Here is a 21,807-nt window from a genome sequence, read left to right as displayed (position 1 = left end):
AAATGTAGGAGTGTAGCTAAAATTAAAACTCCAGCTATGAACTAAAACTCTTTGTGTTTTGGTAGTGACATAAAAACATGAGGCAGCAAATTTATTGATAAAGTTTTTTTATAAATAAAACTCATGGATCTAAATCTTTCAGCTTCACTTTAAAGGAATCAAGAAAGAATACATTAAATAACACAAAAAGACACATTCAATACAAACTACTCTATAAATGGTGATTTTGTATATATTTAGCTGATTACTGTCCTAATGAACACCTTACGTTTAAATGGAGCCTAACATTGTACTTGTAAAGGTCTGTGGTCTTAATAATTAATTGTTTTATTAAAATATATTTTTCTGTGTTATTGCAGTTTGATCCATATATTCATATATAATCATGAATAAACTTTGGAATGAAGTTCAGTCAGACACCCAGCTGTAATAAAACACAGTGAGAGACATGAGACTGGTAGTGTGTAAGGTGATGCACTGTGTGGATTTAAACTGTACTTAAACAAGGGTTGTGTCATTGTTATTACATGGAGTGAAATGCTGAGGTGGGCGTGGCTTGGAATCAGGAGCAGAACAAGGCTTTGCTTCTGGATCCTGAAAAGCCCATAGCCGGCCCTGTATATACCACACAGACTGGTTTGGCTCAGATAAATAAATGTTCTAAAATATAACTTTTTTAATGCTTATTGTAACAAAATAAGAGCCAAAATTAGCTATAATTTCTAAATGATTTCAGAAAAAAAGACCAGTCATTTGAGTGTGGGTGTGTGTATATGATAACCCCTCCCTCGTTATTAGTGGTTTCCATGGAAGACAGTAAATAAGACAGAGGAGCGTATAGATGATACAGTTTTCTTTCGAAACTCTCTTCAAAACATTCTTTTTTCACTTATTTAAAACTTTGTTGCATCCTTGGCTGAACATTGTGATCATAAAACAAATTCTGAAGAAAGATTATTAGAATACAGTTACACTCATAGATAAACTCATTTTATGAATATGTTTCCCAAGTGGTTGTAAAGAGAACAACAGTCAGCATGTAAATGTGACACATGAAGTTTTGTCTACAGAAGCAGCTGGTGGAGAATCAGAGGAAATTCCAGCAGAGAATCCAGCAGACGGAGAATAAACTGCAGGAGCTGAGACAGGCTATGGACAATCTCAGGGTGAGTATACTGACCAGAGGAGAAGACACCAGCTGACCACTGGAGGAGCCATTTCAGCTCTCAGTCAGAGCTCTCCTCCAGTCAGCCAGTGAGGAGCCCAGTGTTGGGTCACTTTCCAGCCCCACTGAGCCCCACTGTGGAGAGGTCAGTGAAAGAGCTGCTTCAGATGAAGCCCCTCCTCTCTGTGTGTCTCCTAACAGCACTCTGCACAGGCAGCAGTGGAGGACAGTGAGAAGATCTTTACTGAACTGATTGAGTCCATTGAGAGACGACGCTCTGAGGTGAAAGAGCTGATCAGAGCTCAGGAGAAGACTGAACTGAGTCAGACTGAAGAGCTCCTGAAGAAACTGGAGCAGGAGATTGCTGATCTGAGGAGGAGAGACGCTGAGCTGGAGCAGCTTTCACACTCAGAGGATCACATCCATTTCCTCCAGGTAACATCACTGACTCTGATCATCTACAGAAGGCGTGTCAGCCTTTCCACTGGAAGTGCTGTGGATTTCCCCTCTTTGGGCTGTTTTATCTTGAAATCTCCATCTGTGTGTTTCTTCATCTCTGCAGAGTTTCCAGTCTCTCACTGCTCCTCCTCAATCTGCAGACTTACCCTGTATCACAATTAGTCCACAGTTCTCCATGGAGGACCTGAAGAAAGCTGTGACTGGAGTGATGGAACAAGTTAAACCAGAAATAGTCAAGTTCTCTGGAGGTAGAATGAATTATATATAATGATTAATCCTAAAGAAGAGAATATAATTCCTTAATCATCTTCATTTTAATAGTCTGTAATACAATTTCATGTCAAGTTCTCTGGAGGTAGAATGAATGAATAGTTTATCTTCATTTTCAGTTTTCCATAATACCATATATTTCATATGATGTGGCCATAATGATATATCATTCAGATTTGGCAGAATTTCTCAAACGTCTCTCCAAACTCTTTAAGTCTAGAAAAAAGAACACAGTCATACATATTTCTCCTATAACTAACTTTAGTGTTATTGGAGCTTTATGATGCCAGCAACACCACAATATTTGTTGTTTGTCCAAGATTTTTACATAGTTACCACTATAATGTTAAACCTATTCACTGACCTTTTACTGCTCGTATCTGAGCTTCACTGAAACAAATAATTTCAAAAATACTAGTGTTTGTTCCCCTACAAACCACACCTAATCTTACCATAAGGTCTTTGTCCATTTCACTGACCACCTTCAGGGACACTCTACACTTTATCTTTTGCTACACAGATTAAACACCAATGTGTGATTTTGCTTTGTGGCTGCTGTGTAAGATTTTCCTTCATTTTCAGGGATTGTATCTTCATCCATGACGCCTGATACTTGGCAGAAACCACAAGAAATCCATCAGTTACCTGAACCAAAGACCAGAGAGGACTTCCTGAAATGTGAGTATCACAGATTTACTCAACCACAGACACACATTTACATCCAAAACCTTTATATCTTTATATTTATTCCTTGTCAGCTGATATACAGGCTAAATATCATGATGATGTAGCTTTTATAGTGACATTTCAGTCCATAGACTCGTTATTCTAACATTACCACTGAGCTAATATTAAAAAAAGCATTTTCAAACATTTGTGTCTCCTTCATTCAGTATCTCATGAACATGAAGCTTATAAGCCACTGTATCAATTTATGAATAAATGTCATCTATGAATGATATTTTTCATTTGCGACAAACTCTCCATATATAAGTAAGAAAATAAACAGGTCAGTAGTTCTTTGTTTAAAAGTCAGTAGTTCTGTTCAGCTCGTCCAGCTGCTGGATATCAAACCAGAATTAGACACAGTCCTGCAGTTCAGCTCCTGCAGCTTCACTGGATGGGAAATGCAGATTGTGATTTTATGTTCATATTCAGAACTGATTAACATTATCAGTGAGACATTTCCTTAAGGGACAACAACCATGTCATATTAATATAGTTTAACACTTGTATGATCATTTTCTGTAGCAGTGTGACTCTGAGTTCAGGGTCAGATCACTGATTTCACTCTTTAGTGAAACAGCTCCCTCTGAGTTTTAGATCTAGAGAAGTTCAGCCACACACCCTGCTCACACTGACCGCACACACCTGGAAGAACATACAGTCGTACACAAAGGTTTGGGTGCCTCTTGTCAAATTACATGTTTAGTTGATTTTCTAAGTGACAGTAAGTGAACATCCTCCACAGAGATCATCCTTCAACATGCTTTAATACACAGTTACTGTTCATTTACTGAAACGGAAAAACAATTGGTCTGTGCAAAAGATTGTCGTGCAAAAAAATGAAAAATGCTAAACTCAGCAAATCAATAGAAATTGTGCACTAAAATGTGCAGAAAAATGTCATATTTATCTGTGTTCTTTGAAGAAGGTGTGTTCACTTATTTTCACTTAGAGAATCGACAAAGCATGTAATGAACCTGAGGGTGTTCATACTTTTTCCACTGTACATCAACTGTATGTAGAAATTCATACATCATAACTATATTTCAGAATCAACACATCAGTCTTTGGTGAAAATCATAATTTTACTACATTCAATTCATGAACTGGAGCAGCAGCTGTAACTGCCAGTTGGTGGGATTGGTTGAGAGTGATGATGTCACACTTCAGCTCTAGAACAGCTAAAATGTGAAATGCTTACACATTTGGTTCTTCTGGACAATTAAAAACTAATTAAAAACAGATTCATATAAATGATTTGTTTTTATGTTTTTAAATTTGCCTTCCATGTAAACAAAACCAGTCTTTTCTAGTTCTGTTCTGTTCTGTATTCTGTTATTGTTTCTGCTCCTTTTATTCACTGGACGCCATGTTTACTCAGTACTGCTTAAAACTGACCTTGATATTTATTTTAATGAGTGATTTTGTTTTGTGTCTTTATTTGCACAAATAGTTTTGAAGAAATAGGACTAATTTTATTTTCTCTCCTCCATCAGATTCCTGTCAGCTCACTCTGGATCCAAACACAGTACACAGAAATCTCGCTCTGACTGAGAGGAACAGAAAAGTGACATTTATGCGGGAGACCCAAAAACATCCTGATCATCCAGAGAGATTTGATGAAGCTTGGCAAGTTCTCTGTAGAGAAAGTCTGACTGGACGCTGTTACTGGGAGGTCGAGTTTAGCAGGAATTATGTTTATATTGCAGTGTCTTATAAAGGCATCAGTAGGAAAGGAGGATATAATGAGTCTAGATTTGGCTCTAATGATCAGTCCTGGTGTCTGATCTGCTGGGGCTCCAGATTCTCTTTCAAACACAATAATAAAGAGTCTAAACTCCCCGTAAACTCCAGCTCCTCCAGAATAGGAGTGTATGTGGATCACAGTGCAGGAATTCTGTCCTTCTACAGCGTCTCTGACTCAATGACCCTCCTCCACAGAGTCCACACCACATTCACTCAGCCCCTCTGTCCTGGATTTGGGCTTTATGATTATGATGAATATCTTCAGATCTGTGATCTTAATTAAAATACTTATAAAAGCTGAACATGTGTTCCATCTACAGTCGTATGTGTGCGACTTAAAAAACAAAGAATCTGACAGATTATTAAACAACATATAATGCAGCCGCTTTAAATCTGTCCTGTATGTGTTAAACACTATGGAATATGTGCTTTTATGAACATTTTATTAAAATCATAATATTCTTATGATGGTGTTGCTTTATTACAACACAAACATTGCAAAACATGACATCTTAGTAGTGAAATCATCTTAAATATAGTCAATATATCAATATTAAAGCATGAAACTTGCAAAACTGTCCACCAATGGGACAAAATCATTTCACTACACTGTATTAATGAACACAAGTACAAATGTCTAGAAATAGTTTAAATAATTTCATATTATTCATTCATATTCATAGACATTCTCAGGGGTAGCAGGTGAAGCTAAAACAGCACTGACTCAGTAAACAGTAAAGGTTTACATTTGAAATGACTCTGTGCAGATTTAAAAGCTCTTAATGAGTTGATGTAAAATCCATCTGTTGATCTGATGCTCATATTTCCTGCTGCTGCTTCAGTTCCACACAGAGATCATAGAGTCTGTCATCAGCACCTCCATTACAGTCTGCAGCTCTGACACCAAACACGACTTAGACAGGATACAGAGCATCATTAGCTCTGCAGAAAGACCACCACTGTTAATCTGCCCACACTGCTCCACCTGGACACGTCCAGAACTGAGAAGAGGACAGAGAAAATCATCACTGACCCCTCTCATCCTGACCATCACCTGTTTCAGCTCCTCCTCTCGGGCAGATGCTTCAGTCTAATGAGGGTTAAAACCAGCAGATTCCAGAAAAGCTTCTTCACTCACGTCTTTACACTCATCAGCAGTGAATGTACCAATAAAGCCTGATTCTGATTCTGATTCTGACACACAAAGCATTCAGACATTTGTTCTGTCAGTGAGAGATTATTCCACAGCAGAAATATAGAAATGATCTTACTAACATTTCATCACTGTGGAGACAAAACCTTGAATCTCCGTTTCTGTAGTTGTTTATTTTAACAGAAACTGAAAAGGCCAGTTGTTGTTTACACTGTGTTGAAATTTCATGATGAATGGATCAATAGAAATGGTCCAAAACTACTTCGTCCATTCAGTTCCATTCAAAATGATGAAGGTCTTTTTCCTCCTCATTTTGTAAGAGATTAAATGTGTTTATATTAAAATCACAGTTTAAAACCGCAGAATGTTTAAATAGCAGAGCTGCAGTTCTAATTATAGTCAACACGATTTAAATGAGGACATTCAAATGAATAAACCAGATCAAAGTGAATGCGCTGATCAGAATATCCAGATTACACAGTCACTGCAGATTAGATTAAGAGTAAATAGTTCAGTTCAGCTGCTCGATATCAGACCAGCATCAGACACAATACTGCAGTTCACCTCCTCACAGGCTGGTGGCGCTGCTTCACTGTCTGGGAGAAACGCAGCTTGTGGTCTTCCCTTCATATTTACAGCGTGTATTGACCCAGATGAACTACATGATCTTAATAAAGCTGAAGAAGATCTTTGGTGTCAGGTTTATGTTGGTAATGCTGTTTTATTCAGTCACTGCAGGTTTAAGGCTGTGAGTCTTGTGATGAACCGAGACTGAAGACTGGGAATATTCGCTTCTACATTCAGGAGACTGAGAGATAAAATGACTCTCTGATTCTTTGATTTGAATCAATGTGCTTTTTATCACATCTGCAGATCACATTTCAGTCCAATCACAGACCTGACAGTGTTTCTCTCTCACACAGATACAAGCAGCAGTAATGTAACAGACATCAGCTGGTGGAGTGACTTTAATGCCGTCCTCCGTTTTTCATCCATGTTCTTTTCTCTCAGTCTCATTGGTTCATGAGCTCAAACACGTACAGAGAGTCACTCCCATAGAATGAACAGATCAGCGGAGAAACGAAAGTAAAGTCTCTCCTTCTCTGCTCGCTCTGTTCGTCTCTGTGTGCAGTAAAATGGCAGAAGCCGCTCTAAAAACTCTGGACTCTTTCAACTGTCCGATCTGTCTGGATCTACTGAAGGATCCAGTGACTATTCCCTGTGGACACAGCTTCTGTCTGGACTGTATTAAGGACTGCTGGGCTCAGGATGATCAGAGGGGGGTCTACAGTTGCCCCCAGTGCAGACACAGCTTCACTCCAAGCCCTGTTCTCAACAAGAACACCATGCTGGCTGAACTAGCTGAGGGTCTGAGGAAGACGAGGCTCCAAGCTGCTCCTCCTGCTGGATCTCCTGCTGGATCTGGAGATGTGGAGTGTGACGTCTGCACTGGATCAAAACTCAAAGCTGTTAAGTCCTGTCTGGTGTGTCTGGCTTCTTACTGTGAAGCTCATATTCAGCCTCACTATGAATCTCCTGCATTAAAGAAGCACAAACTGGTTGAAGCCTCCATGAATCTGCAGGAGAAGATCTGCTCTCTTCACGACAAACTGCTGGAGTTTTTCTGTCACACAGATCAGCAGTTTGTTTGTTATTTGTGTGTAATGGATGAACACAGTGGTCATAAGACAGTTTCAGCTGCAGCAGAAAGATCTGAGAAACAGGTAAGAATTCACTGAAAGTCCTGCAGTAGCTGGTTTGTCAGCATCTGAAGCAGCACAGTGAGTGAAGTTCAGTCAGTTACCCAGCTGTAATAAACACACTGATAGATGTGGGACTGGTAGTGTATAAAGTGTGTGTTAAACATTTATGGAAGGTGAGAAAACAGTATGAGATAAAATAAAATAGAAATATCCAGCATATTTACAGAAAGAGAAATGTGCAAGGTGCAATACAGCCTTAGATACATGTGGATACACTCGTGGTGTGAGTGTATAAGTTCTGGAGTGGAGGTAGTAGAACAGTTCAGGATGGGGAACCATGGCTGGAATATCGCTGTACTAAAGTGACAATGTTAAAAAAGTACAGAAAAATAACAATTTTTAGCTCATTTTGAGCAAAAACACCAGCCAGTCCATGACTAGCAAACACAGCTTCAAACAGTTGGACACACAAAATCATAATATTTTTCATTAAAGCACAAAAATTTTATTTACTTGCAGAAGACACTTAATGTTAAACACTGATTTTCAAACTTTTGGACACATTTACTTCAAAACAATAAGATCTAACTGCTCACCATGTAGCCATGAGGGACAGGAATACCGTCTCACGTCCTGCTCTAAAATGCAGGGATGTGGCTAAAATTAAAACTCCCAAAATTTTGGTAGTGACATAAAAACATGAGGCAGCAAATTTATTGATAAAGTTTTTTAATAAATAAAACTCATGGATCTAAATCTTTCAGCTTCACTTTAAAAGGAATCAAGAAAAAATACATTAAATAACACAAAAAGACACATTAAATACAAACTACTCTATAAATGATGATTTCGCATATATTTAGCTGATTAAATGGAGCCTTTTAAATCCGTTTAAATGGAGCCTAACATTGTACTTGTAAAGGTCTGTGGTCTTAATAATTAATTGTTTATTAAAATATATTTTTCTGTGTTACTGCAGTTTGGATCCATATATTCATATATAATCATGAATAAACTGTAGAATGAAGTTCAGTCAGACACCCAGCTGTAATAAAACACAGTGAGAGACGTGAGACTGGTAGTGTATAAGGTGATGCACTGTGTCTGTAAAACGTTATGAAATGTAAGACATTCTTAAAAAGTCAGACCAAAACAAATTAACTTCTAATGAGTTAAAAGAGCTGGATTTAAACTGTACTTAAATAAAGCCTGTGTCATTGTCATTACATGGAGTGAAATGCTAAGGTGGGCGTGGTTTGGAATCAGGATCAGAACAAAGCTTTGCTTCTGGATCCTGAAAAGCCCATACCCGGCCCTGTATATACCACACAGACTGGTTTGGCTCAGATAAATAAATGTTCTAAAATATAACTTTTTTTAAATTTTTCACTGTAACAAAATAAGAGCCAACATTAGCTATAATTTCTAAACGATTTCAGAAAAAAAGACCAGTCATTTGAGTGTGGGTGTGTGTGTATGATAACCCCTCCCTCGGTATTAGTGGTTTCCATGAAAGACAGTAAATAAGACAGAGGAGCGTATAGATGATACAGTTTTCTCTTTCGAAACTCTCTTCAAAACATTCTTTTTTCACTTATTTAAAACTTTGCTGCATCCTTGGCTGAACATCGTGATCATAAAACAAATTCTGAAGAAGATTATTAGAATACAGTTACACTCATAGATAGACTCATTTTATGAATATGTTTCCCAAGTGGTTGTAAAGAGAACAACAGTCAGCATGTAAATGTGACACATGAAGTTTTGTTGTATTTTGTCTACAGAAGCAGCTGGTGGAGAATCAGAGGAAATTCCAGCAGAGAATCCAGCAGACGGAGAATAAACTGCAGGAGCTGAGACAGGCTATGGACAATCTCAGGGTGAGTATACTGACCAGAGGAGAAGACACCAGCTGACCACTCTCCTCCAGTCAGCCAGTGAGGAGCCCAGTGTTGGGTCACTTTCCAGCCCCACTGAGCCCCACTGTGGAGAAGTCAGTGAAAGAGCTGCTTCAGATGAAGCCCCTCCTCTCTGTGTGTCTCCTAACAGCGCTCTGCACAGGCAGCAGTGGAGGACAGTGAGAAGATCTTTACTGAACTGATTGAGTCCATTGAGAGACGACGCTCTGAGGTGAAAGAGCTGATCAGAGCTCAGGAGAAGACTGAACTGAGTCAGGCTGAAGAGCTCCTGAAGAAGCTGGAGCAGGAGATTGCTGATCTGAGGAGGAGAGACGCTGAGCTGGAGCAGCTTTCACACTCAGAGGATCACATCCATTTCCTCCAGGTAACATCACTGACTCTCTGATCATCTACAGAAGGCGTGTCCCTCTTTCCACTGGAAGTGCTGCAAATTTCTCAGCTCTAAAAAGCTAAATCTGTGTTTCTTCATCTCTGCAGAGTTTCCAGTCTCTCTCTGCTCCTCCTCAATCTGCAGACTTACCCCGTATCACAATCAGTCCACAGTTCTCCATGGAGGACCTGAAGAAAGCTGTGACTGCAGTGATGGAACGAGTGAAACCAGAAATAGTCAAGTTCTCTGGAGGTAGAATGAATTATGTGTTAATCCTAAAAAAGAGAATATAATTCTTTTATCTTAATTTTAGAAAGTCCGTAATGTCATTTCATGTCAGATTCGTCAGAATGTCTAACAAATCCAAGTCTAGAGGATCACAGTCACATAGACGTCTTATAGAATAGACTTTAGCTTTATTGGAGCTTCAAAATACCAAACTACACATTTTAAAGACAGATTTGTATTTTAGCCGAGATTTTTATTATCGTTATAATGTTTATTTCTGTTCCACTGACCATTGGCTACTCATATAATCTGATAAATGACAACATATTTATATTTATAATTATATGATTATATATAATTTGGTAGATGAATACAGTTTTGCTTTGTGGCTGCTGTGTAAGATTTTCCTGCATTTTCAGGGATTGTATCTTCATCCATGACGCCTGATACTTGGCAGAAACCACAAGAAACCCATCAGTTACCTGAACCAAAGACCAGAGAGGACTTCCTGAAATGTGAGTATCACAGATTCACTGTACCACCTACACACTAGGCTTGGGCGATAATGTAAATTTAGACAAACGATTATCGCCCCCAGAATTATCGTGATAAACGATATTATCATGTTAAAAATTAATTTACGAAGAAACCCCAAGTGAGCGGGCCTTTCATCTGTTTCAGTCACGTGATCATTTTATTGCCGCCTATGTAAGTGAACTGCTGCATCTCAGTGGAACACAAAAGCAGAATTATAGCAGTGAATCTTAATTCTGAAAAAAACAAAGTTAAAGAAGAAATAATAATAATAAAACATACATACATCATCTAAACCGCTTATCCTTCTGGGTCGCAGTGGGGTGCTGGAGCCTATCCCAGCTGTCATTGGGCGGAAGGCAGGATACACCCTGGACAGGTCGCCAGTCCATCGCAGGGCAGACAGACAGACACATTCACACCTAGGGGCAATTTAGCATGTCCAGTTGGCCTGACTGCATGTTTTTGGACTGTGGGAGGAAACCCACGCAGACACGGGGAGAACAGGCAAACTCCACACAGAAGGGACCCTGGTCACCCGGCCAGGAATCGAACCCAAGCCATTCTTGCTGTGAGGCGACAGCGCCACCGTGCCGCCCTAGAATATGATTTCTTTTATCTTAATTTTAGAAAGTCTGTAATGTCATTTCATGTCAGATTCGTCAGAATTTCTAACAAATCCAAGTCTAGAGGATCACAGTCACATAGACGTCTTATAGAACAAACTTTAGTTTTATTGGAGCTTCAAAATACCAAACTACACATTTTAAAGACAGATTTGTATTTTAGCTGAGATTTTTATTATCATTATAATGTCTATTTCTGTTCCACTGACCATTGGCTACTCATATAATCTGATAAATGACACCATATTTATATTCATAATTATATGATTATATATAATTTGATAGATGAATAAAGTTTTGCTTTGTGGCTGCTGTGTAAGATTTTCCTGCATTTTCAGGGATTGTATCTTCACCCATGACGCCTGATACTTGGCAGAAACCACAAGAAACCCATCAGTTACCTGAACCCAAGACCAGAGAGGACTTCCTGAAATGTGAGTATCACAGATTCACTGTACCACCTACACACTAGGCTTGGGCGATAATGTAAATTTAGACAAACGATTATCGCCCCCAGAATTATCGTGATAAACGATATTATCATGTTAAAAATTAATTTACGAAGAAACCCCAAGTGAGCGGGCCTTTCATCTGTTTCAGTCACGTGATCATTTTATTGCTGCCTATGTAAGTGAACTGCTGCATCTCAGTGGAACACAAAAGCAGAATTATAGCAGTGAATCTTAATTCTGGAAAAAACAAAGTTAAAGAAGAAATAATAATAATAATAATAGTTATTATTATAATTCTTCTTCTTCTATTATTATTATTATTTCTTCTTTAACTTTGTTTTTTCCAGAATTAAGATTCACTTAAATTCTTTCATACACAATTAACATTATCATACATCTCAGGCACCGCTGTCTTGCTGAATTACTTACGGCTTGGCAGCTCATACGGTGGATTCCAGGTCCGTAACATTTCTCTGAATGATGACTTTTCACCTGTGTGGCAGGTGAAATGGTGACTGAATGGCAGCAGACCTTCACTATGTAACGGGTTACACTGGTAGTGCAATCTCGTGACTTTGCGGTGTAACGTTTGTACTTTGTACGTTTTCCGGAAGCACTTGTGTTTGTTGATTGATTTGACAAACTGCCTTCTCTATGTGCCGGACCCAGTTTAGCATACTGAGTTGGATGATGTATCCTGAGATGTGCTTGTAAACTGGTAGTATTGCCGTCTTTGGTGATGATCAGTTTTCTGCATAGACGGCATGTAACACTGTTAACACCAAACGGTTCTCCGTGTTTGTCTGATTGGAACCCAAAATATTGCCAAACTGGCACGGTAACACCCTTCTTCGTACAAGCTCATCCATTTTTCATCGTCTAGGGAGAAGGTCACATGTAGCGGAGTGTTTCATTTGCATATACCCACCATTCTTTGCCAGACTGAAACGCTAAAACGCTAAAAAAGTCACAAGGCAAGGGTACACGATAAAAAAATGATGATTTACTTAATATCGTCAGTCGTTGAAATTATCGCGATATTCGACAATATTGTTTATCGGCCCAAGGCTAGTACACACATTTACATCCAAACCCTTTATATCTTTATATTTATTCCTTTTCCGCAGTGTCCTGCTCCAGTTTCTTCAGAAGCTATGAAGAATGCTCTGATATACAGGCTAAAGATCATGATGATGAAGCTTTTATAGTGACATTTCAGTCCATAGACTCATTGTTCGTTACTACTAATCTGTTATTAAAAAGGTATTATTAAACATTTGTATCTCCTTCACTCAGTATCACATGAACATGAAGTTTATAAGCCACTGTATCAATTTATGAATGAAAGTCATCTATGAATGATATTTTTGTGACAAACTCTCCATATATAAGTAAGAAAATAAAAAGGTCAGTAGTTCTTTGTTTAAAAGTCAGTAGTTCTGTTCAGCTCGTCCAGCTGCTCGATATCAAACCAGAATTAGACACAATACTGCAGTTCAGCTCCTGCAGCTTCACTGGATGGGAAATGCAGATTGTGATTTTATGTTCATATTCAGAACTGATTAACATTATCAGTGAGACATTTCCTTAAGGGACTACAAACATGTCATATTAATATAGTTTAACACTTGTATGATCATTTTCTGTTGCAGTGTGACTCTGAGTTCAGGGTCAGATCACTGATTTCACTCTTTATTGAAACAGCTCCCTCTGAGTTTTAGATCTAGAGAAGTTCAGCCACACACCCTGCTCACACTGACCTCACACACCTGGAAGAACATACAGTGGTACACAAAGGTTTGGGTGCCTCTTGTCAAATTACATGTTTAGTTGATTTTCTAAGTGACAGTAAGTGAACATCCTCCACAGAGATCATCCTTCAACATGCTTTAATACACAGTTACTGTTCATTTACTGAAACGGAAAAAAAATGTGGTCTGTGCAAAAGATTGTCGTGCAAAATGTTTATTTTTTCCCTGAAAAATGCTGAATTCAGCAAATAAATAGAAATTGTGCACTAAAATGTGCAGAAAAATGTCATATTTATCTGTGTTCTTTGAAGAAGGTGTGTTCACTTATTTTCACTTAGACAATCAACAAAGCATGTAATGAACCTGAGGGTGTTCATACTTTTTCCACTGTACATCAACTGTATGTAGAACTTCATACATCATAACTATATTTCAGAATCAACACATCAGTCTTTGGTGAAAATCCTCATTTTACTACATTCACTTCATGAACTGGAGCAGCAGCTGTAACTGCCAGTTGTTGAGATGGTGGGATTGGTTGAGAGTGATGATGTCACACTTCAGCTCTAGAGCAGCTAAAATGTAAAATGCTTACACATTTGGTTCTTCTGGACGATTAAAAACAAATTAAAAACAGATTCATGTAAATGATTTGTTTTTATATTTTTAAATTTGCCTTCCATGTAAACAAAACCAGTCTTTTCTAGTTCTGTTCTGTTCTGTATTCTGTTATTGCTTCTGCTCCTTTTATTCACTGGATGCCATGTTTACTCAGTACTGCTTAAAACTGACCTTGATATTTATTTTAATGAGTGATTTTGTTTTGTGTCTTTATTTGCACAAATAGTTTTAAGAAATAGTACTAATTTTATTTTTCTCTCCTCCATCAGATTCCTGTCAGCTCACTCTGGATCGAAACACTGTACACAGAAATCTCACTCTTTCTGAGAGGAACAGAAAGGTGACATTAATGCAGAAGACCCAAACACATCCTGATCATCCAGAGAGATTTGATGTAGTGCTGCAAGTTCTCTGTAGAGAGAGTCTGACTGGACGCTGTTACTGGGAGGTCAAGTTTAGCAATAATTATGTTAATATTGCAGTGTCTTATAAAGGCATCAGCAGGAAAGGTAATAAGTCTGGATTTGGCTCTGATGATCAGTCCTGGAGTCTGTTCTGCTCCAGCTCCAGTTTCTTTTTCAGTCACAATAATAAACTGTCTGAACTCCCTGTAAACTCCAGCTCCTCCAGAATAGGAGTGTATGTGGATCACAGTGCAGGAATTCTGTCCTTCTACAGCGTCTCTGACACAATGACCCTCCTCCACAGAGTCCACACCACATTCACTCAGCCCCTCTATCCCGGATTTGGGGTTTATGGTTATAGTGGTGATGTTCTTCAGATCTGTAATCTTAATTAAACTGCAAGCAAAAGCTGAACATGTGTTCCATCTACAGTCGTATGTGGGCGACCAAAAAAACAAAACGTCTGACAGATTATTAAAAACGGCGAATAATGCAGCAGCTTTAAATCTGTCCTCTATGTGCTAAACACTGGAATGTGCACTTTTATGTAAGTCAGATTTAAAATGTCTTTTATTCTGTATTTCAGTGTGTGAATATAAAATTGAAATCAACTGAACATTTTATTAAAATCATAATATTCTTATGATGGTGTTGCTTTATTATAACACAAACATTGCAAAACATGACATCTTAGTAGTGAAATCATCTTAAATATAGTCAATATATCAATATTAAAGCATGAAACTTGCAAAACTGTCCACCAATGGGACAAAATCATTTCACTACACTGTATTAATGAACACAAGTACAAATGTCTAGAAATAGTTTAAATAATTTCATATTATTCATTCATATTCATAGACATTCTCAGGGGTAGCAGGTGAAGCTAAAACAGCACTGACTCAGTAAAAAGTAAAGGTTTACATTTGGAGTAAAAACACACTGAAATGACTCTGTGCAGATTTAAAAGCTCTTAATGAGTTGATGTAAAATCCATCTGTTGATTTGATGCTCATATTTCCTGCTGCTGCTTCAGTTCCACACAGAGATCATAGAGTCTGTCATCAGCACCTCCATTACAGTCTGCAGCTCTGACACCAAACACGACTTAGACAGGATACAGAGCATCATTAGCTCTGCAGAAAGACCACCACTGTTAATCTGCCCACCCTGCTCCACCTGGACACGTCCAACGCTGAGAACAGCAGACGCTTCAGTCTAATGAGGGTTAAAACCAGCAGATTCCAGAAAAGCTTCTTCACTCACGTCTTTACACTCATCAGCAGTGAATGTACCAATAAAGCCTGATTCTGATTCTGATTCTGATTCTGATTCTGACACACAAAGCATTCAGACATTTGTTCTGTCAGTGAGAGATTATTCCACAGCAGAAATATAGAAATGATCTTACTAACATTTCATCACTGTGGAGACAAAACCTTGAATCTCCGTTTCTGTAGTTGTTTATTTTAACAGAAACTGAAAAGCCAGTTGTTGTTTACACTGTGTTGAAATTTCATGATGAATGGATCAATAGAAATGGTCCAAATCTGTCACTGTCTGGGAGAAACGCAGCTTGTGGTCTTCCCTTCATATTTACAGCGTGTATTGACCCAGATGAGCTACATGATCTTAATAAAGCTGAAGAAGATCTTTGGTGTCAGGTTTATGTTGGTAATGCTGTTTTATTCAGTCACTGCAGGTTTAAGGCTGTGAGTCTTGTGATGAACCGAGACTGAAGACTGGGAATATTCGCTTCTACATTCAGGAGACTGAGAGATAAAATGACTCTGATTCTTTGATTTGAATCAATGTGCTTTTTATCACATCTGCAGATCACATTTCAGTCCAATCACAGACCTGACAGTGTTTCTCTCTCACACAGATACAAGCAGCAGTAATGTAACAGACATCAGCTGGTGGAGTGACTTTAATGCCGTCCTCCGTTTTTCATCCATGTTCTTTTCTCTCAGTCTCATTGGTTCATGAGCTCAAACACGTACAGAGAGTCACTCCCACAGAATGAACAGATCAGCGGAGAAACGAAAGTAAAGTCTCTCTTTCTCTGCTCGCTCTGTTCGTCTCTGTGTGCAGTAAAATGGCAGAAGCCGCTCTAAAAACTCTGGACTCTTTCAACTGTCCGATCTGTCTGGATCTACTGAAGGATCCAGTGACTATTCCCTGTGGACACAGCTTCTGTCTGGACTGTATTAAGGACTGCTGGGCTCAGGATGATCAGAGAGGGTCTACAGCTGCCCCCAGTGCAGACACAGCTTCACTCCAAGGCCTGTTCTCAACAAGAACACCATGCTGGCTGAACTAGCTGAGGGTCTGAGGAAGACGAGGCTCCAAGCTGCTCCTCCTGCTGGATCTCCTGCTGGATCTGGAGATGTGGAGTGTGACGTCTGCACTGGATCAAAACTCAAAGCTGTTAAGTTCTGTCTGGTGTGTCTGGCTTCTTACTGTGAAGCTCATATTCAGCCTCATTATGAATCTCCTGCATTAAAGAAGCACAGACTGCTTGAAGCCTCCGTGAATCTGCAGGAGAAGATCTGCTCTCTTCATGATAAGCTTCTAGAGGTTTTCTGTCGCACTGATCAGCAGTTTGTTTGTAATGGATGAACACAGTGGTCATAGGACAGTTTCAGCTGCAGCAGAAAGATCTGAGAAACAGGTAAGAGTTTACTGAAAGTCCTGCTATAAACGGTTTGTAAACATCTGAAGCAGCACAGTGAGTGAACCTCAGGCAGACACACCCGGCTGGAATAACACACAGTGAAAGACAGATAACATTTAAAAGTGATTTAATGTGTATGATTTTTTCAAGCTAAAAAAGAAAAAGAAACAACACTCAATCTGTACTCAGAGAGATCTTGTGTCATTAAAGTTACTTCTTTCACTGCCACACTGGTCAAAAGTTGATTTATGTAATAAAAGCTCAGCATGTGTGATGGACAAACACAGTGGGACACACAAGGAAATCTCTGGAAAAACCCCTATTAATATAGTATTGTATTACATAAATGGCATTTTAAATAGTTAGATTCACAGATTATTGTGTTTCAAGTGGTTGTTAGAAGCCCAGTTCATAAATCAGCATGGGAATATAAAATGTGTTGCATTTTATCTACAGACGCAGCTGGTGGAGAATCAGAGGAAATTCCAGCAGAGAATCCAGCAGACGGAGAATAATCTACGGGAGCTGAGACAGGCTGTGAAGGCAATCAGGGTGAGTAAACTGACCAGAGGAGAAGACACCAGCTGGCTGTTAAAGGAGCCAATATCTAGCTCCTTTGTGGAGCCAGTCTTCAGGTCTGTGGAGCCATAGGTGAGGTCTGGGCCCCTAAACAGTAACATCTGTCCCAACACTCAAAAAAATCCATACAATCATTGCAAACTTGAGAAGTAGTTTCTTTCTTCTATTTCATGAAACATACACTATATGGACAAAAGTATTGGGACACCCCTCCTAGTTATTGAGTTCAGGTGTTTTAGCCACACCCAGTGCTAACAAATGGATAAAATGAAGCTCATAGCCTTGCAGTCTCAATAGACAAACACTGGCAGCAGAATAAGTCAAACTGATTTACATTTTACATTTACATTTACAGCATTTAGCAGACGCTCTTATCCAGAGCAAGAGAGAAAGCTAGTGCTAAACTCAGCTTTTGATAGAAACAAAAGCCCATGTTGATACCTAGAGAAAAAGAACAGAATTAAACACAGCACAGTGCAATACATTTCAGTAAGTGCAGTACAATACACTACAATAAATACTTAACTCAGTGCTCAGTGCTGTGTAAAGAGATGTGTCTTCAGTCTGTGTTTGAAGACAGCGAGAGACTCTGCTGTTCAGACAGCCAGTGGGAGTTCATTCCACCACCTGGGTGCCAGGACAGAGAAAAGTCTTGATGCTTGTCTTCCACACATCTTGAAGGATGGCGGGTCAAGCCGAGCTGTAGTTGAAGCTTGAAGGGCAGTTCGGGTTTTGACCATTGCCATCAGGTAGGGAGGGGCTGGTCTGTTTTTGGCTTCGTAGACAAACATCAGTCATAAAAGCTCCTGTAGGTGTAATGTGTAGGTGTCCCAATACTTTTGTCCATATAGTGTATATAAAACATGTACATTCGCCTGTTGCAGTTAGCAGCTCTCATTATAACAGAGAGAATGTGATTGTGCCCTCAGACTGTATGCTTAAGTGTAGCTAAATGATAATGTGAGCGAACAACTTAACTGTACAAGAGATTATCAAGCTAGAAAACACCAAGCTAGCAGACTGTAACACTAAGTTAACCACAGAGTTCACATCTAAATGCATAAATATTATATCAGCTTCATAGTTCAAATGAAAAAGCCCATTTGCATGTACATGAAAACAAAAACAAAGCAGAAACTAAAAGTATGTGAAATAATTGCTGTTGGACAATTATTTAACAATTATAAGCTTATATTGCAGGGCTGCCAACTGTCACGCATTGGCCTTGAGATGCATTTAGATCTCATTTAAATCTCAATGTTGAACAAAAGCAGAGCTTCCCAGCTTTCAGTCTGAGCTCATTTTAACCAAAACAGAAATGTTGCAGCCGTCTACTAACATTACTATCAGTAACATAAAAGAATAGTATGAAGCTGAACATAGACTGCGTTCCAGCCCCACTGAGCCCCACTGTGGAGAAGTCAGTGAAAGAGCTGCTTCAGATGAAGCCCCTCCTCTCTGTGTGTCTCCTAACAGCGCTCTGCACAGGCAGCAGTGGAGGACAGTGAGAAGATCTTTACTGAACTGATTGAGTCCATCGAGAGACGACGCTCTGAGGTGAAAGAGCTGATCAGAGCTCAGGAGAAGACTGAACTGAGTCAGGCTGAAGAGCTCCTGAAGAAGCTGGAGCAGGAGATTGCTGATCTGAGGAGGAGAGACGCTGAGCTGGAGCAGCTTTCACACTCAGAGGATCACATCCATTTCCTCCAGGTAACATCACTGACTCTGATCATCTACAGAAGGCGTGTCAGCCTTTCCACTGGAAGTGCTGTGGAATTCCCCTCTTTGGGCTGTTTTATCTAGAAATCTCCATCTGTGTGTTTCTTCATCTCTGCAGAGTTTCCAGTCTCTCTCTGCTCCTCCTCAATCTGCAGACTTACCCCAGTATCACAATCAGTCCACAGTTCTCCATGGAGGACCTGAAGAAAGCTGTGACTGGAGTGATGGAACGAGTGAAACTGGAAGTGGTGTCTGGAGGTAGAGTGAATAATATCTGAAAAGTTTAATCTTAAATAAATTCACTAAAACAGAATTTAATGCATCTGTTTCATTTTGAATAGTTATTGATGCCCTGATGCCAAAGACCAGAGAGGACTTCCTGAAATGTGAGTATCACAGATTTACTCAACCACATTCACACATTTACATCCAAACCCTTTATATCTTCATATTTATTCCTTGTCAGTGATCTCCTGCTCCAGTTTCTTCAGAGGCTCCTGAGAGGTTGTTCAGACTCAGTGTAGTGATAAAGATCATGATGATGTAGCTTTTATAGTGACATTTCAGTCCATAGACTCATTATTCTAACATTACCACTGAGCTAATATTAGCATTTTCAAACATTTGTGTCTCCTTCACTCAGTATCACATGAACATGAAGCTTATAAGCCACTTCATCTCATTAAGAATGAACATCATCTATGAATGATATGATTAATTTGTGACAAACTCTCCATATATAAGTAAGAAAATAACAAAGGTCAGTAATTATGTATTTAATAAATAATAGTTCAGTTCAGCTCCTCCAGCTGCTCGATATCAAACCAGAATTAGACACAGTACTGCAGTTCATCTCCTCACAGGTTGGTGGTCTGGGAGAAACGCAGCTTGTTTTATGTTCATATTCAGAATTTACTAAACATTATCAGTGAGACACCAAAAGTAAGAGACGGCAAAAGTACTACAGTAATATACTGTAACACTGTTATGAACATTTTCTATTGTGACTCTGAGTTCAGGGTCTGATCATTGATTTCACACAGTTTTGTGAAATAGCCCCCTCTGCTGGACACTGAGTTTAAGATCTTGAGATGTTCAACCACAACCTACTCACGCTGACCTCACACACACCTGAAAAACATAGTCGTTTGCAAAAGTTTGGGCGCCCTGTCCAAGTCAAAGGACATGATTTGTTGATTTTCTTAGTGAAAGGACATTAAAGGACATCCTCTACAGAGAACACACTTCTGCACATTTTAATACAAAATTACTGTTCATTTGCTGAATTTACTGGAAGAAATAAACATAAAATGTGGCCGGTGCAAATGTAATGGCACATGTTTTCTATTTTTTTTTCTAAAATATGCTAAACTCAGTGAGTAAGTAGAAATTGTGCTGTAAAATGTGCAGAAAAATGCCATATTTAAATGTGTTCCTTGTAGAGGATGTGTTAACTGACCGTTGTCGAGATGGTGGGACTGGCTGAGAGTGATGATGTCACACTTCAGCTCTAGAGCAGCTAAAACATAGAATGCTTACACATTTGACCATGACTTCTGAACCATTACAATAGATTTTTTTTTATGTTTGTCTTCATTGTAAATAGAAAGTTTTCCGTTCTATTTTGTTTTCTACCGTTCTTTTTGATCATTGGGCTTCATGACCTTTTAACCAGTTTGAACAACTCAAAATCCACTTTATTACTTTAGCTTAACGTTTACCTTGATTTTTACATCGATGAGTGTTTGTTGTGTCTTTATTTGCATCTACTTTAAGCACTTTTAGCTGCATGTCAGTGTATTAAAGGTGTTTTTTCTCTCCTTCAGATTCCTGTCAGCTCACTCTGGATCCAAACACAGCACACAGAGAGCTCGCTCTGTCTGAGAGGAACAGAAAAGCAACAGTGATGCGTCAGACTCAAACACATCCTGATCATCCAGAGAGATTTGATGGAGTGTGGCAAGTTCTCTGTAGAGAAAGTCTGACTGGACGCTGTTACTGGGAGGTCGAGTTAAGCATGAATTATGTTAATATTGCAGTGTCTTATAAAGGCATCAGCAGGAAAGGAGGATATAATGAGTCTGGATTTGGCTCTAATGATCAGTCCTGGAGTCTGTTCTGCTCCGGCTCCAGTTTCTTTTTCAGACACAGTAATAAAGAGTCTAAACTCCCTGTAAACTACAGCTCCTCCAGAATAGGAGTGTATGTGGATCACAGTGCAGGAATTCTGTCCTTCTACAGCATCTCTGACACAATGACCCTCCTCCACAGAGTCCACACCACATTCACTCAGCCCCTCTATCCCGGATTTAGAGTTTATGGTGTTTATGGTAATGTCCTTCAGATCTATGATCTTAATTAAAATGCTAATAAAAGCCGAACATGTGTTCATCTACAGTTGTATGTGGGCGACTAAATAATGCAGCCGCATTAAATCTGTCCTGTATGTATTAAACACTGGAGTGTGTACTTTTATTAGACTCCTACACTGTGTATTTCAGTGTTGTGAATATAAAACAAATAAACTGAACGTTTTATTTAAATCACAGTATTCATATTATAGTTTTACTTTGTTAGAACACAAACATACACATCTTTATGCCGATCTTAGCAGTGAAATCATCTTAAATTGTTCATCTCACGGACAAATCTCCCTCGCTTTTAAAATAAATGAGTTTGATGTCGTATGTAAACTACGTTAAAGT

The 21,807-nt window shown here is 39.0% G+C and overlaps 1 protein-coding gene and 1 pseudogene across 1 annotated transcript; both read left to right on the top strand.

Annotated features, from left to right (window-relative positions):
* The first annotated feature begins 1,052 nt into the window (after window positions 1-1,052).
* On the top strand, window positions 1,053-4,831 carry LOC118814032 (tripartite motif-containing protein 16-like). The gene is made up of 5 exons (XM_036579701.1): window positions 1,053-1,166; window positions 1,367-1,600; window positions 1,728-1,872; window positions 2,477-2,572; window positions 4,117-4,831. Exons 1-5 carry the CDS (start codon window positions 1,053-1,055, stop codon window positions 4,647-4,649), a joined length of 1,122 nt encoding a protein of 373 aa, XP_036435594.1. The 3' UTR covers window positions 4,650-4,831.
* Window positions 4,832-6,597: 1,766 nt separating this feature from the next.
* LOC118814031 lies at window positions 6,598-21,518 on the top strand (annotated as a pseudogene).
* The last annotated feature ends 289 nt before the right edge of the window (window positions 21,519-21,807 follow it).

Source organism: Colossoma macropomum, unplaced genomic scaffold (genome assembly GCF_904425465.1).
Source record: "Colossoma macropomum unplaced genomic scaffold, Colossoma_macropomum, whole genome shotgun sequence".
Taxonomy (NCBI): domain Eukaryota; kingdom Metazoa; phylum Chordata; class Actinopteri; order Characiformes; family Serrasalmidae; genus Colossoma; species Colossoma macropomum.
This window is presented reverse-complemented; position numbering and strand designations above follow the sequence as displayed.